The sequence below is a fragment of the Hermetia illucens genome, chromosome 5 (genome assembly GCF_905115235.1).
Source record: "Hermetia illucens chromosome 5, iHerIll2.2.curated.20191125, whole genome shotgun sequence".
Classification (NCBI taxonomy): Eukaryota; Metazoa; Arthropoda; class Insecta; order Diptera; family Stratiomyidae; genus Hermetia; species Hermetia illucens.
The window spans coordinates 3,397,200-3,422,848 of NC_051853.1; the positions used below are offsets into that span (position 1 = coordinate 3,397,200).

Consider the following 25,649-nt stretch of genomic DNA (forward strand, 5'->3'; position numbering starts at 1 on the left):
TTCTGGGATTACCCCCTCTCCATCTGCACATACAGATGCAGGCAAGGAGATCAATATTCAGGATGGCCGGTAGTATGAGTGAGGCGGGGAGCTGCCTAAATCGAAGGAAGATTGATATCCTTTCTAGGCGGTATCCCAAATTACTGATACCGAGGGACAACATGACAACGAGGTTTCACTTCGATAAGAAGTTTGAAACACGTTGGAGTAACAAGGCAAACTGGGAGAGCGTGGCTGCGACATACGGCTTAAACCAGCAACTGATTACTTGGTACACTGACGGATCCCTCACAGCAGAGGGAGCGGGTGCCGGTGTCATTGGTCCAAAGAAAATGTACTTTGAGCCAATGGGCAGGTACACTAGCATATTCCAGGCGGAAATTTACGCCATAGACAAATGTGCCTCCTTTAATCTGCAAGGGAACTACAGGGGGCAGAACATAGCTATTCTCACCGATAGCCAAGCAGCGATCAAGGCACTTAGGTCCAACCAGGTGAACTCTAAACTGATATGGGAATGCCTTGAGAGACTGAATACACTCGGCTCGTCCAACAAGGTATGGATACTTTGGATTCCAGGCCATGCTGGGTTGGAAGGCAACGAGGCAGCGGACGAACTAGCCAAGAAAGGAGCAGGAACACCTTTACACGGGCCAGAACCCTTCTGTGGAATCGGAAACGGGTTCATGGTTATGAATCTAAGAAACGAAGAGAAACGGTTGAGGGAACTATATTGGGCGGGAAGCAGGAATGGAGCAGTCCAGGGTGCTTATTGGGGGATACGCACCCATGCGCACAAAGGATTGCTTAAACCTCACCAAAAAGAGCCTCCGAATCATAGTGGGAATTCTCACTGGTCATTGCCGGCTGAACTATCACCTAGGGAAGCTAGGGATATCTACGGACACTGCCTGCAGGTTCTGTGAGGAGGAGGACGAAACCTCTATGCACGTCCTGGGACAGTGTCCGGCACTTGTGCAAAGTAGGTCGATACATCTGGGAAAATACTTAATGCCAGGATGCAAAGCTGAAACTTCTGGAAGTGGGGAACATACTAAAGTTCCTAACGGTTACAGGCCTGCTTGAGATACTATGATCAACAGGTACACTATAACCAGTAAAAGGGGCACAATAGTTCTTCAAGGACGCGGTGCGACTTTCCCTTAACAGAATAATAATAATCCTTATTCTTCTTCGTGTTTGACCAGTGCGGTTTGATATTGTTGGCTGGTTCGTCTTCGGTCCCTTAACAGAATAATAATAATAATGCCCATTCAGTCGGGAATCAGATTACCATCTTTGTCTCGGCAGGAAGAGCATCGAGGTGTATAAGGCTCCATCCTGCTAATTTGTTAGTAGAACTTCCGCGCCTGATGCGGTCGCCCCCTGTACTTTTTCCAGTTCATCTGTTCGTCTGTGAAGTCGCTCATTCACTCGACAGATATCGCGATAAATCACTGCTCATGTCCACGTTCTTCGAGAATGCAACATTATTCGGTGTGCAGCATTCTTCCGTTCCGTAGCTAGCCTGCTTCATCGTCAAACCAACGATTCCGACTTTTTTTGTAACTGGGGCCAAGTATCTTTGTGGCCGTATCAATGATAATGTTCTTCAGATAGTTGTGAAGATCATTTGTTGATGCCTCATCTCCAGAATCTCTGTTGACTACGGTTATTGCGGCAGCTATTTCCCTCTTATAGGTGTTGCGAAGGGCCGTGTTGTGGATGGCTTCAGTATTCAATTGTTTAGGATAAGTGAGGGATCCTAAGTCTATAACCACTTGTTGTTGGATCGGACCAAATAGAGGAGACAACAAGTAATTATGGACTTAGGAACGAGAAAGCCATCCGAGTCTATATTGGGTCCCTTATATGTTCTGACATTCATCAAGGCTGAGAGATGGCGGCATTCGATCAGCACGTGGTCAATTTGGTTGAAAGTGGTCCCATTTGGAGAAGCCCATATATGTTTGTGGACCGTTTTCCGCACAAACAAAGCACTCCCAACAACCATTTCGTGCAATACTGCTAACTGAATAATCCGCAGCCGGCGTATCGCCTGAATATGGGCTCTGTCCCTTTCTGGGTGTTGAAATCTCCAAGTATGATTTGGATATCATACCTGGGACAGAATTCGAGGGTCTGCTCAACTGCCTCGAAGAAGGTATCGTCCTCGGACTCTGTAGTCTCCTCTGTAGGGGCATGAACATTTATGAGGCTTATATTTCTAAATTTGCCTCGCAAGCGCATAGTGCATAGCCTTTCGCTTATATTTTCAAAGCCGATACAGCAGGTTTCACTTTTTGGCTGACCAAGAAACCTACACCGAGCACATAGTATACTGGATGCCCGCTATAATATATGATGTAGTGGGTCTTCTCCTGGAAACGCATCCCTGTTCAGCACGTCTCTTGCAACGCTGTTACAGCAGCCTTATATTGGGACAGGGCATCGACTGGCTGCTGAACAGCATTCGGTGTGTACATGAAACGCACGTTCCATATTCAGGGTTCGTCGTTGCGTTTTTCGGTCCACTCCGATTTTCCATTCGTTGCTTCGTTCCAGTTAACCCATTGGGGAGTTCTGTCCCCACGTTCTCGAGGAGGGCGATCAGACCCAAGTCTGCAAGGGACTCATCTGAAGTGGCTTCTGCCACGAAGCCTCACCGGAGGTTGTCTGGTACCATGGGAACTGGGACGGCCCTCTGAGTGCATATGCTCCAGGAGAATTCCTGGAGGATGTGTTCTCGGCCCGGTTATTTGCGGTTGGCCCCCTAGTGGGAGAGCTCCTCAGAGCTCAAGCGGAGAGTTGCGCTGTTCGACTTGCATCCACTAGTATAAATGTTGAGCCTGCACTCACTATAAACCAGGACCGCTGTGCTTGCATAGCGGGGCCCTGATTGTGGTCCTAAAATCAATCCGTATCCGAAGAGGACCGTGGGATTATGTCTACACAGCAGGTACTCACGTTAAACCCCCAGGACTTTCATTCGTGGTTTCGTGACAAGTTGTTTTCTGTGTAGGATTGTCAACCCTATCCGACCCCCAACCTGGAGGACCAGTTGGTACTATTTGTCCCGTTTTTAGACGCGCGAGATACGCCTTCATTATCCTCCCTCTGCAGCTTTTCACTAAGAAAAAGCTACCAGCGGTCACCAATTGGAGCTAGAGATGGGGTTTGGTATGGAGCTGTTGGTGCTGGTTCAGCAGGCATTTCCTAGGTTGCACTTTCGTTGGTACTAATCCACGTTTCGCCCTGGGACCTATACTAGCCTTTGGCCACCGTAGCTCTGATTGGTCTCAAATAATGCATTTACTAACATCTCTGAATTGCTAATGAAATTACATTCAGATAACATCCTTCACTTTTCTTCCCAACTTCAAATTTCGTTGGATATGCATAGAGTGCACAAAGCAGACAACATGACAGACAACTTCAAATAATGTTTTCTTCTTAAGAAAATTCCAAAGAACTTTCCTTGTATCTGATAAGTTAACACCATTCTGCACATGTTCCTCATCACTCGCCTCGGAACACAAGAAAGTCCTCCCTGTGGAAATCATCCCAGGCCAGGTGTGTTTGATGGTCACTCAACGAAAATAAACAGCAAAAGCAAATCCCCGGGCAAAGGTTATATGGGCAGGACTGAGCAATTTGCAGCAAATAATAAAGAAAGTAAAGGGGAAGGTTCAACCCACTATTTGTGTCCTCACTTAGCTCGTTAGTGGTATAAAAATGGGACATACACAAACACAAATGCCAGGACAGCCAGGACGAAATAAAACGATTTAAGTTCAAAGTAGAAGAGCAACTGCCAGTTTTGTCACCAAGAACCTTCCCTTTCTCGGTTCATTGATCATTATCCATGTAGAAAAGAATTTAGAATGCAAGCCATCGAAGGATACGAGTGGACGATGTTTAAATGTTTCTCACTATTTCTCCCCCATCGCTACTTTCTCCGTACGCAACCAAGAAGGCGATTGATGTTGTCCCACGTTCATACTATATTATGCCGTCGTATCATGTACGAGCAAAGAGCATATGTTACCCAATCCATAAAGGACACTGGGAGGACGAAAACATATCTTTTTTCACAGCCTGTTGTCATCGCTTTTTCATTCAATGGTCGTGATGGTGGCGGTGCTCGTGGAAGTACGTACTATCCTTTTTTGCTATATTTGTTCAAGTTTTTTTTTTCGCAAGTCCTTTTGTCCCACACTTCCTTGCTGGTGTTCTCGTTTTACATTGTCTCCTTGATCATTTCGAGATTTCCTTACACATGTACAACATTGATTTCTTTCTGTCGAATAGGCTGAGCAACCGAATGGGGGCAACAACAGGAGCCAGCACAACAAAAGGGTGTGCTATCATGAAGTATATATATGATCGTCTTAGGATGAAAGCAATAAATCCTGATAGAACGATATTTCTTGTATGAAGAAAGAAAAACAAATTCTAATAAAAAACACAGGGGGATGCCGTATAAACTCTTCCGAGACAAACCCCTTTAGTATTTTGTGTCATTGTCCCTTCAGATAGACTTTATTGTTGGAAGAGAAGTTGGGGCGGAGCGAACGGGGGAATATATACAAACATCTCCAATTTGAATTTTGAGTTTTATTTCAAAAGTTGAATTGAATAGACATGGATTTTGGTTCACCAGGATAAATGATTCTATTGGGAAATTGTATCAAGATTACTCGTTCCTTCAAACTGGGGCGGGTTGTGAACTGAACACGCTAATTCCTTTCTTAATAGAGTAGAAAAAAGGCTTCTTAAAGGAGATTACCCTATTTTCTACCAGAAGATTGCTTACGGCCTTGGTTCACGTAGGGAAAACGATGTTTGTTAAAACAAACGTCCATTTGAAAGCGATGATTCCAATCGTGATCGTTTGGGAAACTTTGTAGTATCTGTTTGCTTTTGACAGGAAAGTTTGGTGTGTCTCCATCATCAAAGCTCTGCCCCCAGTTTTCATGAGAAGCTTGCCCCCGGCAGTAGCCAATGCTACTGGCACTCCAATTGATGGTTCCGGTTCCAGGATGGAGAAATTGATCCCTTTTTTGGCAAGACATTCAGGACTTGATACCCGTACACCACAGTCACCAGATACCCAGGGTAGTTCCACCATACTTAATCTAGAAATAAAGTTCCATCGGACATCGCAGAGCAGATGCTGCCTTGCGCCTCTGCCCCGCAGCAGCGTGGCCGAAAACGGCTACGGATCTTGTTGGCTTCATATACACCGAACCACCAGACAGCGCGATAGTTGAGGGGGTTGAGTGTCCGCCACCCGCTCTTGCTGCCCTGGGTTCGAACCCTAGTCATCCTGGGTGCCTGTGTTCGCCTTGTGTTTGTCTCGCTGCTGTGAGCTTATCACTTGTACAGCGTTAAGTGTGATGATAGTTAAAGTAAAACACAATTTGACTGTGTGAATGAAACTCTCATATAAACCAATTCAACAATCTGACAAGGTTCTGAATTATATTATTCGAACCGCCAGGTTTGCAACCTTGGCTTCTTCGAGGGTAGATACCTATTTTATTTGAAAGAGTGGTCCTTTTTTCTTGAGCCAGAAAGAGTGGTCCTTTTTTTGTTGAGCCAATACAAAATACTTTCAAAAGAAACCCTACGTTTGTAATGATAAAAGTGGAAATAGGAGATCACGTCGATCATCCTGAGTGGCCGATAACGACCTAGAGGGCAGAGCTATCCCAAAAATCTAAACAAATTGGCTAAATTGACCGTGAAGGTCCGCCCACAAAGATTGAAGCTTCATCAAAGTGCTCGGTCGACACGTTTTTGCACGCCTCTGTGCTAGCCAGGCTCGGGAATGTGGGGGGGGGGGGTCCTTTGAGCGCTTTGATCCCTCACGTTTCATTACTCAAAACAACGTGTCTGTTCCGATGCGTGGATCCGCACCGGATTCTAAACTCAACATTAATACGGATTTCGCGACGGCCTATCGAAGGACAAACAGAACGCGAACTAAAATTGGAAATTAAAAGAAAAAAAAAACGGCTCGACCACGCGCGTGGAGCCGTAAGTCTCCGGACCCGAGTGCCGCGATCAAGGAGGGGAAGATCCACGACGGTTCACCGTCTCAATGATCGTCTCTTCCGCCTCAGATCTTGTGTAAGGCACGGCCTCTGAGGTTCCCACCCTACTTAGACATCCTCAGGCCAGTTATTCACTTTGAGGATGTCCCTTCTATAGTAGTTCCGCGAGGGGGGAAAAGGAGGATTCGAAAGGAAGGAAATCCTCAAACTACTATTAGACTATTTATGCATTAATATTCATTGTTCCAATCAATTTAATTGAAATAAAGAAAATGAAGATAAAATTCAATGAAAAATAAAAACAATAACTCACCCAGGACGTCACTCCGAGCTCGGATTGCGGCTGGTGCACAAAGTTCTAAAAACAATTTTATAAGAAAAACGATTATAAAAAAATTAATTCATTTATATATAAATATTATCAGCAGGCGTATTGCTTAAACTCTTACGTAAACGATTACTCATATTATGCTAGAATCCACACGTTTCTTAGCTGTACACATCGGTCTTTTCCTTCTTCCCTCTCGTCTGGGCCGCTTCGCCTCCTTTCTTTTTTCCTCTCCGGGCGCACCGCTTCAACACTTTCTTCTTTTCTTCTCCCTAGTCTCACTTCGCGGCTCTTCCTCGGTGCTCCTCCAACCTTCCACCTTCTCCTTTTTTTTCCCGCAGCCGCTCCAGCCTTTCTTGTTTTCTTCTCCCTAGTCTCACTTCGCGGCTCTTCCTCGGTGCTCCTCCAACCTTCCACCTTCTCAGAAAGCCAAACCGAAAATCCCTGTTCTTTTTTCCTGCACCGCTTCACTTCCCGCTACATCGCCTCTCTCACTCGCTAGGCAATGTTGCGGCAACATGCGCATGCGCCTGCGGATGCGGCAAATCATTCGCCTCTTGTCAAGATCAATTCGCCAGAATGCATTCAATAATATACAATCTGCGGCGAACATTAAGGCAATTGCACACTATTAAATGTTTAAGCAAATTAATTAAGAAAGAGCCCAATGAGATCGGTCACTACACGTTCCCTGACGGCTTTTACGATAACCGATAACGACTATGACGACAAATTTCGCACACGGATGTTGGTAGCCAACAGAGTCCACTTTAGCTTATAAAACCTGTTTCGCTCGAAACCTCTCATCATGGGGTTAAAGCTTTTCTGTACAAGGCCATAATCTTGTCAACCCTCAAGTATTCTTTTCGGATTTTAATTTTTAGCAAGGAAAATTTCAAACTTCTAGTCGCGTTGGAGAAAAAAATCCTTAGAAAAATTGTTAGCCCTGGATGATTCCGTAGCCTATATGCGAGCAAGTAGGAAAGATAGAAAAAGATGACGATCCGGCCATGGATGTACTGATGACGTAAACCAAACCGCTAGGCAGCATATAGGCAAATTCAACCCTGTCGGCTGAACCAAAACCAAGTGGCCGAGCAGAACCTCCTCGTGGTGGCACCGGGAAATGCTGTATCGCATTGGCTTGCCGGCCGTGATGCAGTAGGCGAATGCTCCAAGGCTTAATCAGGGCGATCAGACCCGAGTCTATACGGGAACTCATCTGAAGTGGCTTCAGCCACGAAACCTTACCAGGGGTATACTGGTACCATGGGAACCGGGATAGCCCCTAGACTCATATACTTCGGGAGAGTTCCTGTCGTATATGAGTACAGCTCGGTTGTTTGCGGTTGGCCCCCTTGTGGGAGCTTCATGGGAGTTGTTGGTGATGCTCAAGCGAGAAGAGACCTTCGGGCCTCGGTGTGGTGTTGCGTTTCAACACGGGTGCCGTACTCCTTAGTTCGGTAGAGATTTAGGTAGGTCCTGCATCCACCAGTATAAATGCTAAGCCATGCACTTGCATAGACTGGTACCGTTGTTGCTTGTCACAGTGGGGCTCTAATTGTGGTCCAAAATCAATCCGTGTCTTAAGAGGACCGTAGGATCGACACCCCAAGGACTTAACCTATTCCATTTTCAGCAGGGTTGGGCTTTTATTTTTATTACAGTTATGGTAGCTGTTTTGAAACAATTTTGAAACCCTTTTTGGTGGGCCAATCGTGGGCGTGTTTCCTGATGCTCGGTTTTCAAACAGTCCAATACCGATAAATAATATGCAGCTGAAATAATTGCAGCCTTCTTCGGACAGTCGATGCGACCAAAAGGCAGTCATCATAATTTTTCTGGCCGAAGGGACTTCTTCGCCTTTTTTGTCGAAGCTTCCCCATTGATAACCCACTGTTTAGAATGTTCCTTAGTCTCAGGGGTGTAGTGGTGGACCCAACTTTCATCCACAATGACGAAATGATGCTGAAAGTCCTGCATTATTACAACACTTCACACGATTCCGTTTTTAATCAACCGTGAGCAATTGCGGCACCCATCTTGCGGTTAGCTCTTTCATGTCTAAATGTGCATACAAAATATTATGTACCAGTTCATTTGAGATTCCATAAAGTAATCTTTTATCTTTTTTGTTTAGGATATGATGGATCCTAAGTCCACATCCACTTGATATTGCACCTGACCAAATAGACTGAAACTTATTCCCACGTCTTGTTGCCCACGGATCCCTCGTTTGGACCACAGCACCGAAGCATACAAAAAGGAAAAAGACTGACGGTTTGGATCCCTCATATCCCAGACAGAAATCTAGCTTTAACCTAGCTAAACTAATGTCGGTTTAAACTTGGATATAATTTTCACCCTTGCCGTGTTTTTGCGATTATATAAAGGAGCATTTTCTACCTGTTGTCACTTTCAGTCTCGCTGCTCCCAAGGCAGTGGTGAGGCAGCGTATGATGAGTTGCCTCTGCTCTGGACGAAAACGTCTTTTTGCGAAATTCATCGGGTGCCAGCAACAAACGATCCTGGATCTACTTCTAGAGCAACTATAGGTACCCACAGCAAGCAGACCCTGATATAGGCACCTCACACGCTCCTCGTGGCTACATTCGTAGCTGCTGCATAGCTGGATGCATCACCTGCAGCTCTCAGGCACTTCATCAACTCATTCCAGAGACCGGTTTAAGCAGGCCTCCCCGCCAAACCAGCTGTTCCTTTCCAACCTACTCAAAAAGCAAAATTGGCTCACTTTCTCCATTGTCTTGTTTCAAACTGACAGCATTGCAACAACCTCGACCAAGTGATAGCTTCTTTTAAAGTCACTTATCCGCACGAGTGCGACTCAATCTGCAATCCTTATTTCTAGCCCTGAAGGTGAGTTCATTAAGCCATGGAAGCATACCACCTCGCGAGTAAATTTCACAGCAATCCGCCTGCCTCGCTACTCAAGGTTCTGTGTTCACTGTCCGTCTGTTTCACCAAAATATTAGAGAATTAAGGACCAAGCTGGGGGTCTTCAATTTATCACGCTGGCTCAGCAACATCATGTAATTTGTATTCCGGAAACCTCGTTTGACGACAATCTACTGAACTCGGAGATCTCCGAAGGATATCTTATTTTATACTGGAATAGAGACTGGGCTGCATCACGTAAATCCAATGGGGGTGGGGTCCTAATTGCAATAAAAGATCAACTCCGCGCCGAATCCGCCTTTTGCTCCTCTGGCTCACCTTATGATTGTGTGTCTCCCCACCTAATTCCCTCCCGTTCATTGTATCTTGAATATACATCGCCTGTGCTTGCCCTTTTCACCTGTACGAGGAATTGTTTGTCGGAAATTCGTAATATCAAATTCCCTTCCCTGCCTTTCTTACTCTGCGGAGATTAGAACCTGGTCACCTGGCCTAATCATCCTAGCCTTCCCTTCCAAGAAATTTCTTCCACGCTTCTCTTCTACTCTCTTCTTTTATGAAAGCTTATTCAGCCCTGAATTTCAACACCTCCAAAGAGTTCTTGGAACGCACTCTCGACCTCTGCCCTCCTCCCGAGCGTAACCTTTCTCTATTTACCTGCGCAACCCCGTTTGCCGAAATTGACGCTCACCACCCTGACATGAATTTTGAGCCGGGCGCCGCGCCGGTTCAAACTCCAAAATTAAGCATAAATTTGTTAAGTTCAACTTCCGCAAAGCCAACTTTGACAGTCTTCACTCAGCCTAATCAACATATTATCTAACTCAACTCATACACTTGGCACCTTTTATAATAAATATCCCGTGCGATCTCCTCTCCTGTTATGCCCCTTCTTCTCCTACTTGTCTTCCTTTTTGCCCAACTCGCTTCATTACGGAGATTCTTAATAATATTCCCCTAAGACATGCACTGCGGAGGAAATTTCGGGCTTCTAAAAATGACGCTGGCCTCACTCATTTCGAGGCTATACGCTCCACTGAGAAGTTGATTATTAAATAAGCGCATAATGGATACTTCTTAAACGTCGAGGCCGCCTTGCCGACGGTTCACAGTACCAGCTTGTTTCCTCCACGAACCGTGAAACTGAACCGTAACCGCTTGAACTACTCCGTCGTCTCCAGGACGCATCGCACAGATACGTGCCAATGGCCACTTCATCGGGGATGTCTCCCTTTCTCGAACCGGTGCCAATTGCCTGGATCTCACCTTTAGATTTAGTTTGCCCCATTTAGTCCAAACCTGTAAGTGATGCAAATACTCCTGAGAATACCTTCTTCAAAACCTTTGGTGGATGGCCTTAAGCTGCTGCCATCGTTCATAAAGGTCCGGTTGAGTGCGATCGGCCTCCGGGAGCGTTGAGCTAAAAAGTACCCAGGAGTCAAGGCCTCTATGTCATCTAGATTGCTAGAAAACGGAACGAGTGGCCTAGAGTTTAGCGAGGCCTCGATCTGGCAGAGAATCGTAGTAAATTTTTCGAAATTCGTCACAATCTTCGTTTCGTTGAATTCACGCTTTAAATGGGGTTTCCCAAAGGTAGCCAAAATATGGTGTGGCGGCTGGTATAAATTTCCAAATAATGCCATCTTTGACCATTGTGGCTTCGCTTCTCTCTGATGCTGTGATTATTGCATCCTGCATTTCCTTGTCGATCTTGGTTTTTTGCTCCAACAAAATTAGTTCCCTGATCACTGTAGATTTCGGGGCACTGGCCTCGCCTCACAATGAACCTCTTCAAGGCAGTCAGAAATGCCTCGGTTGAAAGATCGCTCACCAACTGAAGATGTACAGAGTTTGTTGACCATACATACGAGGACGCACACATACCCCTTTCAAGCCTTTCGACGTCCGCAATCTGAAGAGGCCTGCATAATTCGCTCCACAGCGCAAGAGGGGGGGGGGGGGGGGGGGGCAGAGATCCGGACTGCAACCAGATCACCCATCAACTGCTGACTTCGTTGGTTCGAATAAAGCGAATTGTAAGGCATCTGTGAGCTCGTTAAGAATCATCTTTTGGTCGTTGAGGATCCAGAACCCGCATCCCCTAATAGCTTCGAACAGTGGAAATGCCACCATGCAAAGTATTGCGATGAGCTTCCCGTATAAGAAGGTAGATGACATAATGGTCCTTCCGCAAGGGGATCGGATATTTATGGTCGTCGGGTATGTCCGTTTACCTCAAATCTCTGAGGAAGCCTTGATGGTCAAGGAAAGGAAGTAAGTTTCGTAACATCTTGGTGACCGAATAATCATTCTTCAAGTCGTCGATTTCCTCAGCAAACGCAACCTCTTGGAGTAACCGCAGGATTCTGAGTTGACTTTGGTCGTAATCTACGAAGCAGATTATCCCCTTCATTCGGGTGATGAAAAAGGACATGTAGGCCATGGCCCTTACCAGACTTGAAAACGTTGAGTATCGCTCCAACAGATTTCCTTGGTCTCCAATGCACGTGAAGGAGGCCACTTCCTCGGATACTCGTGCTTCCAGAAGCCATGACGGGTCATGCCACCATAATCGATGATTTAACAACTCGGTAAGGGAGTTGCCTCTTGAAGCGCAGTCCACAGGATTACCTTTAGATCTGATGTGGCTCCAAAGCCAGGATTGCTCACTGAACTTGCGAATCTTAGCAACCCGGTCTGCGACGTAGGACTTTAGTCGTGAGAGCTCCTTTCTTGTGGAGTCGGACCAGACTCATCTAGTAGTAATCTAGTCCTCACCAGACGCTCCGGGAGCGCATTGTATTATATGAACACCAATAAATGTATAATATATGTTGTATGTTGTTAAACGAGCTTAACACAGGCGTTTCATCATACCATTGGAAAAGACAATAATCCTCCTTTTCTTCTTATGAAAAATGTCCTGATCATTGGGAAGAGTACCAGCCAGAGAACGTTTTCGCCTATTATCCGAAATTTATGGAGGAGAGAGGAAGCTGACCATGGGGGTAATTTTATAAGTTTGATAAAGTCTCTGACACTCTTAACTGCTCCTCAAAAAGATGTCTGATGGTGAAGACAATATTAAAGAGGACGACCGGGTAGACAGGCATTCTACAGACCATGTCAATAAAGTTATGCTTATGTTATTATTATTATTCTTTTAAAGGAAAGTCGCACCGCTTCCTAAAAGAACTATTGTGCCCCTTTTACTGGTTATAGTGTACCTATTGATCAGTATCTCAAGTAAGCCTATAACCGTCAGGAACTTTAGTATGTTCCCTACTTCCAGACCTTTTAACTTTGCATCTGGTATTAAGTGTTCCCCCAGATGCCTCGACCTACTTAGCACAAGTGCCGGACACTGTCCCAGGACGTATATAGAGGTTTCGTCATCCTCCTCACAAAACCTGCAGGCAATGTCCGTAGATATCCCTAGCTTCCCTAGGTGATAGTTCAGCCGACAATGACCAGTGAAAATTTCCACTATGATTCGGAGGTTCTTTTTGGCGAGGTTTAAACAATCCTTTGTGCGTATGGGATCGTATCCTCCAATAGGCGCCCTGGACTGCTCCATGCCTGGTGGGCCCGCCTATTATAGTTGGCTCAACCGTTCCCCTTCATTTCTTAGATTCATAGCCATAAAACCTTTTCCGATTCCACAGAAAGGTTCTCCTCGTACCTCTTTTGCTAGTTTCCAGTTTTCCTTTCTTTCCCTTTTATTCGTTTTTGGTGTATCAGGCAGAATGTTGTCGCCTTCCACCGTGGGCTAGAACCCCGGAAAATGAGTTCTGAGAAGCAGGTGTACCCTGTCTTCCCCATTCTCGGTAAATGTCCCATCTTTCTTCTTCAAACAGACAGAGGATATTCTCCCGTCTTTGGCTACAGCCTTGTAAAGCCTGGTTGCTTCTGTGATCTGTTCGATCCCTTCACAGAATTTCCTGAAGCTGTTCATTTTCGCTTCCTTGTTCGCGTTGCCATACGCAGTCAGTGCATTTTTATACTTCTTCCAGTCCCCAGTTTGTTTTGCCCATTTGAATAGTTTTCGTGCCTCTGTTCTCGTTCCGGCCAGTTTCCTGTTCCACCATGGTACATCCCTGGATGACTTAACTGTCTTAGCCGGACAACTGGCCTAATATACGTCAATCACGACTGTGTTGAGATTTTTTACGACTGTTTCTAGGTCTAGTTCGCTCCTGATATCACCCCTCCTGACCCCTTGAAGATGGGTTGCTCAAGTGCGTTGCGTAGGATTCCCAATCCATTCTCTTGGGATTCCTTATTATTCTTTCTATTTCGGAGTTACCCTCAATGTCAAATCTGATTATCCTGTGATCAGACATAGAGGGTTCATCCGACACTCTCCAATTCCTGACCATTCCGTTCATTAGAGTATTTCCTAGAGTTATGTTTAGTACCTCCTGTCTAGTGCTGGTCACAAATGTTGGAGTGTTCCCTAAATTATATATTTCTAACTCATTGCTAAGAATAAGTTCTAGAAGGTACTCACCTCTACGATTGGTGTCGCTGCTTTCTCAAACTTCGTGGTGGGCGTTGGCAACGCAGCCGAGGTGAAGTGATAACGCCCTCCTCTCACAATACTTCGTCAGTTTTGCAACTTCTTTCGGTGCAGCCCGGATTTCGTCTCCTGGGAAGTATCCCGATACCACGACTGTCTCTCGAGTCCTCCTCCCGGCTTCCAATGAGACTTGGACAGCCACAGAGTCCCCGGTTAAGAATTCTGAAAGACATATGTATTTTGAATTACGTTTAAGAATTATGCAAGCTCTTGGTTTTTCACAAGAGGAAACCCAAATTACCTGCATGTTTTCTCCTTGCAGACCGCGAGTCTGCCCCAAGTACACCCAGGGCTCCTGAGCCAGCATTACTCCAATGTTCTCCTTGGAACTTGAACTTGCAATTACTGCAGATGCAGCTTTCGCATGGTGGAGGTTTATCTGGGCTATCTTAGCGCTGGCCATGGGCTCCATTATTGTTTGGAACTGTTCTCCACTGTCGGAGTGTCGCCCTCCTTCTCTGACATGGCGCTTTCCCGCGCATGGCTGTCCACCCTGAGCTCTAGGAGTCCTAGGTCTAGGTCGTCCAGCTTCTGCTCTTCACCGGGCAGCAGGTCTACTTCCCTGGTTGATCCAATCCTTTCCGCCCCTATGGCTGTCGAGACTTCTTCGGGGATCTTGGTAAGTTTTTCACCCGAGGTATCTTTCCGCGGCTTTTCCCTGCCCACATGCACGGGTATCTTGCCAAATTGGTAGTTGATATGGCAACTCCGACGTTGAATTGCCTCCAGGGATCGGTCATCTACCGCGATCGTGAGGAGTTTACCCTTGCCATCCATCTTGCTTCTGAAGACGTCTGACGACAAGGTCCTCAATGGTTTCCTGCTCCTCATGAGTGAGTATTTGTTCGGGAAACAATTTTGGCAGTAGGGCCAGTCGAATGCCCTTGACCGCACCAGAATAGCTAATGGCGGGCTTCCTGGGTCCAGGCTTCACTCCTGACCTGGCCGGATTTTCTTCCCCCTTGGGTTCAGGTTTGGATGTTTTGGGAGCATTCCCTTCTTGTGGGCTGATGCCTGCTGCTCCCCGCTTTCACAGCTCCGGTAGAGATGGCTTAGATCCATCTTGAGCCTTCTTAAGGGTCTCTTCTGGTTTCAGGCCTTCCTTCAGATAGCGCAGGAATCATTTAACACCGGCGCCACTGAGACCTGTCTCCTTCCTGACGTTTGTTATATTTCTCTCAGACGTGCCTTTGGTGGTCCCTGCTCTTTGAGCAGTGGCGTTCATTAACTGTTGTTCGTATAACACCCTGGATTGGGGAGGTGTTTTTCGACTCCCTAGTCTAGATCCGTAGCGTTTTGTTAATAGTAGGGTCACCTCCTACAGGGTGTAGCTATCACCACTCATTAACGGTCTTGGTAGACGAAAGGCTTGGTCCCTGAAAAGCCACGCACCGCCCCAGAGGAGAGACAGCTCATCCTCCGAGGGAGATAGGTTGGCCTCAGAGAGCTATGTTCCGCGTCAGTCTATCCTACAGTGCACTGCTTCACCCCTATGCTTATGTTTGATTGAGTGTTATTAACAACAACACTACACTGTAAAAATCTTGAAATGATATTATGGATTTAGATTCAATCGATCCAGGGATGGAATGCCACCTAAAAGAAATAGTCAAATCAAACCATCGTCTTCAAAAGACTGTCACAATTCTCCCTTGAGTTTAGTTCCTCGGAAATGCGGCACGCGATAGCACGTACCACAGAATACACGCGTACCAAATTCAAATAAAATCCACTAAGATAACCTACCCCCACCCCCCCCCCCACCCCCCCCCCCCCCCCCACCCGAACGGGTTGTTAGGAGGATCCCACCATATTAAGAGTCAAGTAGCTACGATAACCCTACAGCACCACATTGACTACAGCTAAGCGAAAACCAATATAGTCTACACTCTACCCCGTTAACGAAAGCATATACACACGTACTCACCCTACTCATCCCTGGCGTAGAAGTTCTGTTATTCATTCAAACCCTTAGGGTCGAAAGAGAGAAAGTGTTTGATAGCCAAAATATTCGACGAATGTCACCCTCACGTCGATTTTGAGCTAATAAACCTGAAGAGATAACAAGCTCCACAAAAGGTGTTGCTTTGGAATTCTGTGTTTTCTGTTTCGGCACACATGAATGCTGACACACACATTTTTTTTGGGGAGCTTTTTTCCTCCACCTGTGCAAAGCCTCGCATCATTTCGTTTCATGGCGAAGGATGCCTGGATAATCTACGCCTGCTGAAAAAAGTAATCTGGCGTTTGATTTTATGATGAAGTGATACGAGGAGGATTTTCCAACAATCTTACGTTGTAGGTAATCCAATTGATTGGCACGGGTCTTAGTTTAATCTGATTTTTCATGTGGTGGCTGATAAAATGATCTGAATTTATGTGGAGTATGGAGGTGGAATTAATATGAACTGGGACTTGGTGTCCTTTTGTGTTCCTTTGAAAATACCTTCACCTTGCCTGTCTAAGGGAAAAGTGAAATGGAACATTCTTCTGGCATGTCAAAGATGCAAAGCTAATTCAACCCCCGCATTTTCAGTTTAGTACAATCTTTTTGAAGCCTTATACACCTCGATGCTCATCCTGCCGAGACAAAGAGGGAAATCTGATTTCCGACAGAATGGACATATTTTTTTTTTTTTGAGGGGTAGGGTAGGTGAATGCATTTACGCACACAGTGTTGGACTCCCGATTCGGTACATCGTCGGACTACCAACTAAACACCTCCCCATCGTCACAGAGATAGCCTGGAACCGTTTGTCACATTACTTCGGGCTAGTCCCCGAACTCTCCCGCCTTGCGGAGCCTTTAAATCAGGGAATTCCTTTCACCAACGGGAGGGGAGAGGAGGAAGGGAACTGTCAGTTCAAGAAACCCCTTGCCATCCGGCTCCTCCACCGGTCGAGTTCTATCTTCTTAGCAACGAGAAGGGCCCGAACGTAATGGGCAACACGGTTCCACCTGTCAGCAGTCCTCAGCATCTCTTCGACAATGTTGTCTGCAGAGAGATCCCCTGTGTTTAAATAGAGTTGCTGACGAACCCCATCCCACCTTTCACAAGAAAAAAAAGTGTGGTGGGCATCGTCCACAACTCCATTGCAAAACACACAATCCGGAGAACGCGCCTTTCCAATCTTGTGCAGGTAAAACTGAAAACCTCCATGCCCACTTAAAAACTGCGTAAGGAAATAGTAAGTCTCACCATGCTTCCGATTCAGCCACGCACCTAAATTGCCGATGAGCCGCGCAGTCCATCTGCCTCTAGTTTCATTTTGCCAAGAGAGCTGCCACTCGTCTAGAGTGTGTTCCCTTGCGCTTGTATATGGCCTGACGCTCCCTAGCATAAAGGGCAACGGGGATAACTCCCGGAATCACCATCACGGCTGGTTCAGAGACAGTGCGGTATGCAGACGCCACCCGTAAAGCTCCCCGTCTCTGTACTTGTGCGAGGCGTTTACGATATACCTCCTTTTTAAGAGCGCCAGCCCATACCTCTGCGCCGTAGAGCAGGACAGACTGCGTTGAGCTCATCAGGAGACGTCGCCTACTAGACGTAGGACCCCCAATGTTTGCCATTAGCCTACTTAACGCCGAAATTCCAGCCGCAGCCTTGTTCATTGATGCTTGGATCTGCTCAGAAAAGCTCATCTTTGAGTCAAGAGTCAACCCGAGGTACTTTACCGCTGATTTTGACTCGACGATCGACTCGCTGAACGATATGGGACGCAGGGTCGGAATTCTCTTTTTAGTCAGGATGACTACTTCGGTTTTTTCCAGTACAAGGAGTCGTCATCCATCCGCTTACCCGTCGCATCAATATGCCGAGTCTACTTTGCGCCTGTTCGACAGTGCGTCCAGCAACAAGCGCTGCGACATCATCTGCGTAGCCGACCAGGCGCGACTCTTCTGGCATGTCGAGTTTAAGCAGACTGCCTTAGGTAGCGTTCCTGAGGTCCGGCCCTAGGGTGGATCCCTGTGCTACCCCCGACGTGACCTCCATCCACTTTTGACCCTCTAGTGTTTCATAGAGCAGGGAGCGGTTCCTCAGATAGTCCCTCAAAATCCGTAAAAGATAGTTCGGCACGTTGAAGGTATTGTCTAGTGTGCCTAGAATGTCATTCCATCTTACGGAATTGAAGGCGTTTCTGACGTCAAGTGTTACGAGAAGCACCACCCGTCGAGTTCGGCGGCTATGTGCCTCCGCTCGTCGAACGGCGTCCACGACTTGCATGACAGCATCAATTGTCGATCTCCCTGCTCTAAAACCAAACTGCCGGGGAGATAAATCTCCGCAGCGCGTATCGCTTCAGCGAGTCTACTTCTGATCAGCTTTTCGAGCACTTTCCCAGCAGTGTCAAGCATACATAGTGGGCGGTATGAAGACGGCAATTCGGGGTCACCTTTCCCTTTAGGGATCAGCGCAAGCCTTGCAACTTTCCAACGAGCAGGGAACATGCCCTCTTTCAGGTAAGCGTTGAATGCGCCGAGCAGTAGGTCTGGCCGGTGTTGGAATACCAGTTTGTATACCTCTGCTGGAATACCATCGGGTCCTGGTGCCTTTTTGTTTTTCATAGAGAGGACTGCCTGTTCCAACTCTTTTATAGAAAAAAGTGGACAGTCCTCTGCGCTCTCCGCGCCGACGTCACTATCCCATATGAGGTGCGCAGGGAAGAGTGCACTTACAATGCGGTCCATCTGCTCGGCCTGCTCTGCTCGGTGAATAGGATTTCCGCAGAGCCCCGATTTTTCGGGTTACCAGTTTGTAACCGAGTCCCCACGGATCCCCATTCACCTCGTCGACCAGATCTTGCCAGCAGCGAGCTTTGCTCTTGTTTATTGCGCTGCGGAGTCTCCTTTTGGCTGATTTGTACTCCATCATTATGGTACATGCCTCCCCCCGGTCGCCTAGACGTTGTGTTAAGCGGCGGAGCCTGTGACACTCCTTCCGGAGCTCTGCGATTTCCATTGCCCACCAATACATGGAAGGTTTGCCGCACCTCCATGTCTTCCTGGGCATGGAGGCTCCGCAGACCGTCGTTATCAGGTTCACAACTGAATTTACGACAGTGTCAGCTGCGGCGCCACCGACCCCAGGAGTACCCTCCAGCGTGGCCCCACCTGTTCCCAGAGTCTCGACAAACTTCCCGGTGTTCACCTTCGCGACGTTCCATACACAGAAAGATCGCTGGGGTGGCGCACACCGAGAGTTTGTGTCCACCACTTCGAAAGCAATGTATTGGTGGTCACTGGCCGAAAATTCTTCCAGAACTCGCCACCCGTCCACCAGCGACACCAGTGATTCCGATGCGAAGGTTACGTCTGGAATGCTTCCTTCGCAGCCCGGGCGCCGGAATGTTGGGGTGGATCCGGTGTTTAGAACTACCAGTCCTGTTCTCGCCGCCATTTCCAGAATTCGTTTCCCTCTGGAATCTGTGTGAGGCATGCTCCATTCAAGTGCCCTAGCATTGAAGTCACCTCCGACCAGGAACCGCCCATCCGTGCTTAAGATAGCGTCCTCCAAAGCCTCAAGCCTCTGACGAAAGTCCGGCATCGCCTCATTCGGCGTAAGATAGACACTAAAAAACGTTATCCCTGAACACCGAATCCAAACAAAGCCGCCCCCTCGGCCTTGGGCAAGAACCCCCAGGAGGGTACCGTCCCGAACCCAGATGGCAGCGGTACCTGATAAGTCTGGGTGCCATGCAGCTGGGACCTTGTTTCGGTACTGCTCACTGATGAGTACTAAATCAGCTTTGGTCTCTGCAGCGAACTGCGCTAGCAACTCGTGAGCGGTTGCACTCCGGTGCATATTGATTTGTAGGATGCGAATCATGTTGACCGTATCCTCGTTCTTTCCAGTTCTGCTCTGAAAACTGGACACCGCCCCGATCCCGCAGTGTGCGCAATGCTCTCATCAGTTGCGCCACGGTCCCTGCATAGGACACAGCTTTCCTTTTCATTGCAGCTGTTCGCTTTATGGCCTGCCTGACCGCATTTACGGCATGTTGCCCTTCTGTCAAGTCAACGACAGTTTGCAGATGTGTGCCCATAATCCAAACATCTGTAACATTTGGTTGGGGCAGCCCGAATTCGTATCCTACACACTACCCAACCAATTCTTATTTTCCCACTGTTTAGAAACTTCCTCGCGTATTGCTCGGCAACTTTCACCACATCGAGTTTTTGGCCTCGAGAGTTCGCGAAGGTGATACCAATCCGGACATTGGTTACCTCCGGGCATTCGCGTTTGATGGCCTCTTCTACCTCGTTCTTTTCCGTGAGACAGTCAAGGTCTCGTATTTCTAAAGCACACATGGGTTCGAGGCTAGAAACCAAAGCTTTTTCTCCTAGAAGCCCCTTGACTGCTTCACAGAACGTGACTTTATTTATAGTCTTCGGGCCTAGTTCGACTAAGACTCCACCACCCTTCGTTTTACGTATGGAAGACACCTCCGCTCCGTTGTCTTCGGGTTTGATTTTGTAACGGATTTCGCTGAGGACTTCCGCAAAAGTCTTGCCTTCCATCGGCTTAATAAGCAAAGCTGGCGGTCTACTCCTCCTTCGTCTCCCCACCTTTTCTTTTGGCACTCCGTCCTTCGTGTCCGCTTTAGTTTTAGGCAGAGGTTTTTCTGATGGCGCGACGTGTTGTTGTCTTTTGATCCTCTTTGCCTTCTTCTTTTCAGCCCTGGAGAGTACCTGAATGAAGTCTCCATCAGATGTCCCTTCCTCCTTTCGTTTTTTACCAAGTTCACTCTGCAATGGGCTGTCAGCGATCCGTTTGGTACTCGTGGTGTTCCCCTCGGGAAGCGCAGTTGTTTCTGCTTCCTGCGGATTTTGTCTTACTTTCCATGTTCGCCTATAGTATGAAATCCTGTCCAGGAGCTCTTCCAGTTCCATTAGCCCGTTTTTCACCTCCTTACCGACGTTTTTCTGAAGGAACGTCGAAGATCGCATGTGCTTCACAACTGCCGTGCATTTTTTAATAAGTCTTTCCTCTTCCGCTTGCGCCAGAGTAATCGACAGTCCTCCCACTCGGCTTATATTCGAAACCATTTTATTAGTTTCGGCAGTTTCCACTGTGCCTCTTTCCCCAATTACAACACTGTGCTGTATAGTCTGGGTTCCTATCTGTGTTGCAGGTGCCGCATGACTTTCCGAGTCTTTCTCTCCGTCTGCGCGTCCCGATGTCTCGTCGGGTATTTCAGCCCTTGTTGCGTCCTTCGCTGGGCGCTGGGGCGAACGGCGCATTTTCGTGCTGCGAATAAACGCAGCCAGCTCACTCTCCATTTCCACTATCTCCTCGTTTCGTTCGTTTTTATTCTCCATTTGAGTTGTTTACCAGCGCATCGTGTGCAAGGGAGCGGGCCGCAATAGTCAGGAACGGGTATGCCCTCGGGGACACAGCCCCTACCCCAGTTCCCTGAGGCCTGACCTACGCTTAGCTGATCCCGGAATTCACGGACGGATCAGCGCTCGCTCGGGGCAACACGGTCTACTAACACCGGTTCAATGCACACTACCCGACCAGGGTCCCGAAGAGGCTGGCTCCTGATACACGCCACAACTACCACCTTGGCAGAGCTAGGCTCACATCACCCCATCGACGTCGACAGGGAGTTGTCGACGGCTCCGGGGACTCCCAGTGTGTCCCGGCGTGTATCGGTCATTAGCAGTTCGCTCTTCACCGAGAAACTTTCTCGAGGCTACTACCTAGGACGCAAGTATTATGCCAGCTAGGGGGTCAGAACTACTTGCTCGGGCACCTCGGGGACGCCACTCCCCGTATCGTAAACGACCCATGAAGGATCGTTGACGATCCCTGAGGTCGCCTATGATAGGATAGCCAGGATAAAACTGTACACGGCCATGAGAGAATTCGGTATCCCGCCGAAATTAATAAGACTGACTAGGCTGACCCTGACCAATGTGCGAGGCCAGATAAAAGCAGCAGGATCACTTTCAAGACCATTGGACATCAACAACGGTCTACGACAAAGGGATGCCCTATCATGCGTCCTCTTTAACTTGGCCCTCGAGAAAGTGATCCGTGATGCTGAGGTAAATGGAAGAGGTACGATCCTCTTCAAGTCCACCCAACTACTGGCCTATGCTGACTATATCGACATCATGGGAAGAACCACCCGAGACGTACAAACTGTCTTCATCCATCTTAGGATCTTGGGCTGCACATCAATGAAGGCAAGACAAAATATATGGTGGCAACGTCAGCACCGAAGACGAACCAGCCAACAACATCAAACCGCACTGGTCAAACAGGAAGAATAAGGATAGGAGAATACAACTTTGAGACCGTTGACAATTTCTCCTATCTAGGGTCGAAAATCACAACCGATAACAGCTACGATGATGAAATCCGCGCACGGTTGTTGTCAGCCAACAGAGCCTATTTCAGCTTACAAAGACTGTTCCGCTCGAAACGTCTCACCATAGGGTCAGAGGTCCTACTGTACAAGACTATGATCTTGCCAGTCCACCTGTATTCCTCGGAAACCTGGGTTCTTAGCAAGAAAAATTGGGAACTCTTGGCCGCGTTCGAGAGAAGAACCCTCCGAGGAATTTTCGACCCCCTACATGAGGATGGACGATTCCGTGGCCTACACAATGACGAAATCTATGAGTGATACCATGACCGTCCGGTTGTGGATAAAATCCGGCTCAATAGGTTACCGTGGGCGGATCACTTAATCCGTATGGATGAGGATGATCCCGCCCGGAAAGTCTATGGTAGAAGAAGAAGACGAGGCAGACCCTGCCTAAGATGGAGCGATGGCGTAGGTCAGGACGCCAGACAGCTTTTAGGGATATCGAATTGGTGGACCTCTGCGCAAAACCGGGATGTCTGGAGTTCCTTATTAAGGCGGGCCTAGACCGGATATCGGTTGTTGCGCCGTTGATGATGATGACTATCTTTTTATGCACATCCTCCGATATTATGGCTCATTCCTGCTTTAGTAATTCAATTTCACATGGGGGGTTATGTCCGTAGCCTATCCGAATGCTCCTCAAAGTGCACCAGACCAATTATCTAAAATTGCGCCTCCTTCGAAGGAAATTTGTGGCCTGAAATGCAATTCAGTTAAAAGCTCAACGCGGAGTATCTTCAAATTCAACATTCTCCCATAACGACCTTTCTTCTTGCCCAGCCACCCACCGATCCATACCAATCGTTACTCCTTTTCATACGCCCATATTTTCTACTGCTCCGTACACAATAGCAAGACGTTAATTTCTCCATTCCCTTCATTCGGACTCAAATATCAATTAGCTGCCATTATGGAGTATTAGTGGATGTTGCGCGATGTAGCCATAGCTCCGGGGGGAATAAATTATTTACTCATTTCATTTATGACGAACGATGTGCGACTAATTAGATTTTCTCTCGTTTGAACAAATGAGAAATGATTGCCAGGGTGGGAGGTAAGCGGTGGTGAACTTAATTTTCTCTCTGGATGCCTTCCCTTGGTGTTTCGCACATATTCGTATATACATATGACAAGCCTTACGAAATAAGAAATAACGATTTTAATTCAGGACTCTCTTTGACTGCCAAGAAAGCTGCTTTACTTGCTTTGGAGATTTGGGGGAATCGAACCCGTTCACATTCGTAGAAAGGAGATAATTACCGCTGGATAAGCTACTCTACCAAAAAAAGTGCAGGAAAAATTACGCAGAAGACTAATGAATAAGCTCCCACTGTTAACACCCAATCCACCCTAGGACGTCAGTTTGGCCGTAGGGGCTCCCCTGTGAGTGCATGTGTGTGTATTCCTGAATGCGTGTTCATAATTTTCATATGCTCATTATATTATATATAGGACTATATACAAGCTCCTTCTTTGGAAAACCAATTTATCAAACTTTTCCTTCTATTTCTCATTTTCTTCTTCTTTTGCAGACTGGGAAACATTTCCATCGAACCTCGCTTTTGATTAAGGCTTTTAATCATAAGTTTCGTTTGGATTTGGAATTAAATTCGTAAGTACTTTTTCTTAGATTCCGTACTTGATTTTCAATGTGTGTACCGTCGCAGCTATTAGCGGAGGATGTGAAAAGTTTTGGGAGTTGCTTTCCAGTTGTAGCTTCCAGAAAATTTAAAATGAAGTTCGAAATAAGCAAGGAAAAGTGTAAATTTCAAATAGTTGTTGAATATCTTTAAACTTTTATTTGACTAAATAATTTTCAATAATATCTACATCTACATATGTGCGCGAAGCTTCGGAATGGAACCAAATCACATGTTATGACGAAATTCGAGTTGTGATTGTCAACAGTCCATCCCAAGTAGCCAGAGGCGAACAAGAGGGGAGAGCTACTCCAAAAAATGGCTCCATCGGAATGCTTGTACGCCCCTGCCCTAGCCAGGCTCGGGAATGTGGGGAGGTCCTTTGAACGCTTCGATCCCTCACGTGTCATTTTCACAAAAAATCACGGGACCTTGCCTCCAGCACCAGCCCCAGCCCCGCGGGACCACCATTGAGGTGGTAGGTTTACTCTTAAGCACTCATCCATCCCCTATTTGCAGCTTTCCTCTTCCTTCCTCTTGCACTTCCTTCAGCAACTCCTCCTGCATTTCGATGATTGCGGAGCCAACCGCAAGCCACTTCTCCTCGGACTCCAGCATCTCAGTAACTAAGCTCTCCGGGGTCCCGCTCCTGCCCAGCACCTGGTTTAAGCTCATTCTCTCCATCGCAAATCGTGGGCAGTGAAACATCACATGCTCTGGATCTCCGGTATGCCATCGCATCTGGGACAGTTCGGAGAATCATCCAACCCAAAGCGGTGCAGATACTGCCTCTAGCAACCACCGTGTCCCGTGAGGAACTGGGTAATGTGGTAGTTAGTCTCCCCATGTTTTCGCTCAAGCCACACCTTAATGTTGGGAATGAGCCTGTGTGTCCACCGACCTTTCGTAGACTCGTCCTATTTGCGTTGCCAGAGATCAAGCGACTCTGACCTTGCCGCATTTCTACGCTGTGCATGCCCCTCCATACGTCTTGCGTTGTACAGGACACTCATTTCTTTGGCCAGAATGTCAACCGGGATCATGCCTGCCACCACCAATACTACCTCATCTGATGTGGTTCTAAAAGCACTGCAAACCCTCAAAGCCATCCGCCGGTAAACCGAGTTCACCTGCTTCCGTCTCTGAGAGTTTGCAAGCGTCTCTGCCCACACAGGCGACGAGTAGAGCAGGATGGAGCGCACCACTCCGGCTAGCACCAACCTCCGGCAATGTTTCGGTCCACCGATATTTGGCGCATTTTTGCAAGCGCCGTGGTTTCACTGGCTGCCTTTTGGCAAGCATACTTTAGGTGTTCCCTAAAACTCAATTTGGTGTCAATTATTACCCCCAGGTATTTAATAGCCGACTTTGATACGACCGTATGTCCACCGACCTCCACTTTTACAGTGTTATTTTTTCTGCGGTTCGTTATTAAGACCGCTTCCGTTTTCGCGTCCGCCAAGGTCAGCCCGGCCTTTTCTAGCCAGGACTTTACCACTCCCACTGTTTCCGTTGCGTAAACCTCCACATCTTCTGGGTGTTTTGCTGCAACAACCACAGCTAAGTCATCAGCAAAGCCGACAATCGTAGTCCCCTCTGGGACGGGAAGAACAAGCATCCCATTATACATGATATTCCACAACAGGGGACCAAGTACCGATCCCTGTGGTACCCCGACTGTGACAATGTACTCTCTGGGGTCCTCATCCGTCCCGTACCAGAGAGTCCTCTCTGAGAGGTAGTTTT

The 25,649-nt window shown here is 47.3% G+C and overlaps 1 protein-coding gene across 10 annotated transcripts in view; it reads left to right on the plus strand.

Annotated features, from left to right (window-relative positions):
• LOC119656644 (zinc metalloproteinase-disintegrin-like jararhagin) overlaps positions 1–25,649 on the plus strand; it is a 973,582-nt gene that overhangs the window by 489,925 nt on the left and 458,008 nt on the right. For all 10 annotated transcript variants that reach the window (XR_005250066.1, XM_038063100.1, XM_038063098.1 and 7 more), the window contains one exon: positions 23,796–23,875. Coding sequence is in view for 9 of the 10 variants with exons in the window: in XM_038063100.1 (XP_037919028.1) it covers positions 23,796–23,875 (80 nt within the window). In the remaining variant the exon portion in view is untranslated. The remainder of the gene's footprint in view (positions 1–23,795; positions 23,876–25,649) is intronic.